Consider the following 3,046-nt stretch of genomic DNA (forward strand, 5'->3'; position numbering starts at 1 on the left):
CGAACATAACTGCAAACACCGTTGTAGTACTGGTATGAGTAACTCATACAACAGCAAAGTAGATGCCCAGTACACCACGAATTTCAGTTGTGTCAATTGATGCCAACCGGCCCGTACTATACAAACCGCTTCTTGTAGGGATGGTCATGGGGCGGGGATCTTGTATCCCAGTCACTGTCCCGTTCAAAAAAAAAAACCACACCCTTCCCATTACCCGTTTGATCTGGGACGGGGCGGGTATGGGAAATACCCGTACGGGGCGGATTTTTTACGGGTTACCCATAACATTAAGCTCAAATATGATGAGTTAATTTAATAATCAATACCTAAGTTCAACCAATAATAATAATAATAATTTAAAATTTCAAATTCATAAATTCATCGTAAAACAAACAAAGAAAAACAAATTGGTCTATAAACGAGCATCACTCATTTTAGTTCTTAATTATTTCTTATCAAGTATCTTCCTCCATGTTGATCACCTCATCGTCTGCTTCAGTTTCTTCCCAAAATGTTTCACCATCGAATTTTGATCCACCTAGCCAAAATAAGAAAGTGTATCATATAACCATAATGATGTATTAAATGTAAAAAAAAGCATTTCAATAAAAAGAGAATTTCATTACCATTCAGCATATCCCATAGCCAGTCTTGAGCGCACATCAAAGCTTCCAACTTTTTTGGATGAAGTCTACTACGTTGGACACTCACAAATCTACCTTCGGTACTAAAAGCTGATTCGGAAGCTACCGTTGAAACTGGAATCGCTAAAATTTCTCTAGCCATACACTACAAGACTGGATATTTAATCCCATTTGTCTTCCACCATGCTAGTATGTCAAAATTACCAATCCTAGGTAAAAGATCTTCTTCTAAGTAATTGGTTAATTCTGACTTAACAGTACTAGTAGGAGCAGTATTAGAGACAAACATATCAAACTTTTCCAAAGGATATACGTCATCGTTAAAACCATGCATCTCTGAAGTGAAAGACAAATCATTTTGGCTAACAGATGTTTCAGCAAATTTTACTTTCAGTTCATACTCCGTCGCCAAATCAACGCATAAATCGCGTACTCGATCAATTTCGATTTTTGAAAAAGCTTGACCATAAATTTGTGTAAAATAAAACTCAATCAATTTCATCTTAAACCTTGGATCTAACATAATTGCTACGGCCATTACTCCATTGATCACAAACCAATACTCTTCAAACTTCTCTATCATTTCATATGCCATTTCCTTAATCACACCAACTTTAGATTTTTTCCACTCATTTAATGACAATCTAATATCACAAAAACTTGGAAAGAAAAGGTTGGTGGTAGGATATTTTACTCCGGAAGACTTCTCTGTGAAGGTATAAAATATCTTAAGTTTGTCGCACATTTCCTTTGCCAACAACCAATCTTCATCATCTGGCAAACAATCATACTGTGGCTCACGTTGCTTTAATCGAGCAAAAACCTTCTGATACTTAATAGCAGTATTAAGCATCGGGTATGTTGAGTTCCATCTTGTCTCACAATCAAGAACTAACTTATTTATACTCGAAATATTTAGTTGACGGGCGGCCTCTTCAAATTTCTCAACTCGTTTTGGTGTTGCTTTCCAGTAAGCAACACTATTACGAATCAATTCGATTGCTCCTTTGATCCCCTCTAATCCTTTCTTGACTATAAGAGCTAATATGTGTGCACAACAACGCATATGAAAAATATCTCCACCCGACAGTAAGTTACTTGATAATTTTTCTAGGAGAAGTTGGATCATAAGATCATTAGTGGAACAATTATCTACAGTAAGAGTGGATACTTTACCATCGATATTCCAGTCTAGCAGACACTCCATCAATGCGACTGACAGGACTTCAGCCGTGTGCGGACATGGCACATACATAAACCTAATACAAAATAAAATTCAGATGGTTGATTAGACCGTACTACGTAGCAACTAGTAATTAATCAGTAACAAAATTAATGGTAGTGATTTTTCATTTATGACGTGCATATCCAATGCCTGAAATCATTAAATGAATACGCGTACCTGATAATTCGGCTTTGCAAGATCCACGATTCATCGATGAAATGAGCCGTAATAACCATGTATCCTTTCTTTTGCTTACTAGTCCACATATCAGTAGTCAACGCAATTTTACCTTGATGTTTTTGTAGCACCTCCATTGTTTTAGTTTTTTCTTCATCATAGATTTTAAGGATATCCCTTTTAATTCTGCTCCGAGATACCACCTTAAACAACGGTTGAAGCGCATTTGAATATCGTCTAAATCCGGCATGTTCAACGATGGAAAGCGGATACTCGTGTATGATTATCATATAAGCAAGTTCCTTCCTAGCGAACGATTGATCAAAACTGTACGTGTTAAGTTGACTTCTTCCGTCACTTTTTTTACTCGGAGTGATTATTGATTGTCTTATGTCTTGCTGTTTACGTCGAGGACATCTTTTCATGTGTGCGTGTAGATGCTTAGTCCCATTTGTGCTTTTTCCTCCTAATGGTTTATGACAATATTTGCAAACTGCTTTGTCTTCCCCTTTTATCTTTTTCTTTTCAAAGTGGTTCCACACTATGGATCTTTTCTTCCCTGAAACTATAGCAATTTCACCTTCGGCATTATCACAATCACCTGTAATGTTTTCCTCGGCAGTTTCACCATGGTCATCATCCATTGGAGAACTTGGAATTGTCTCGACATGGTGTTCAGACTGTTCGGATTCACCTCGTGTGGATATAGTTGTCATTTTGGGATCACTGTGTAATATACACATAAAGTAATATAATATATATAATAAAGAAAGCTTAAATAATATAATATAATCAATACAATAATTAAATAATATAATATAATATAATATAATTTCTTAGTTTAAATAAAATATAAATAATTAGTGATATCTTATACTTTTACGTTTTCTTTTATAATATAATATAATATAATTTCTTAGTTTAAATATAATATAAATAATTAATGATATCTTATATTTTTACCTTTTCTTTTATAATATAATATAATATAATTTATTAG

At 34.6% G+C, this 3,046-nt stretch overlaps 1 protein-coding gene across 1 annotated transcript; it reads right to left on the bottom strand.

Moving 5' to 3' along the window:
• Window positions 1–789: 789 nt before the first annotated feature.
• LOC113272667 (zinc finger BED domain-containing protein RICESLEEPER 2-like) lies at window positions 790–2,762 on the bottom strand. The gene is made up of 2 exons (XM_026522474.1): window positions 2,047–2,762; window positions 790–1,903 (listed from the first exon to the last, which is right to left on the bottom strand). Exons 1-2 carry the CDS (start codon window positions 2,760–2,762, stop codon window positions 790–792), a joined length of 1,830 nt encoding a protein of 609 aa, XP_026378259.1.
• Between the last annotated feature and the right edge of the window lie 284 nt (window positions 2,763–3,046).

The sequence above is a fragment of the Papaver somniferum genome, chromosome 4 (assembly GCF_003573695.1).
Source record: "Papaver somniferum cultivar HN1 chromosome 4, ASM357369v1, whole genome shotgun sequence".
Classification (NCBI taxonomy): Eukaryota; Viridiplantae; Streptophyta; class Magnoliopsida; order Ranunculales; family Papaveraceae; genus Papaver; species Papaver somniferum.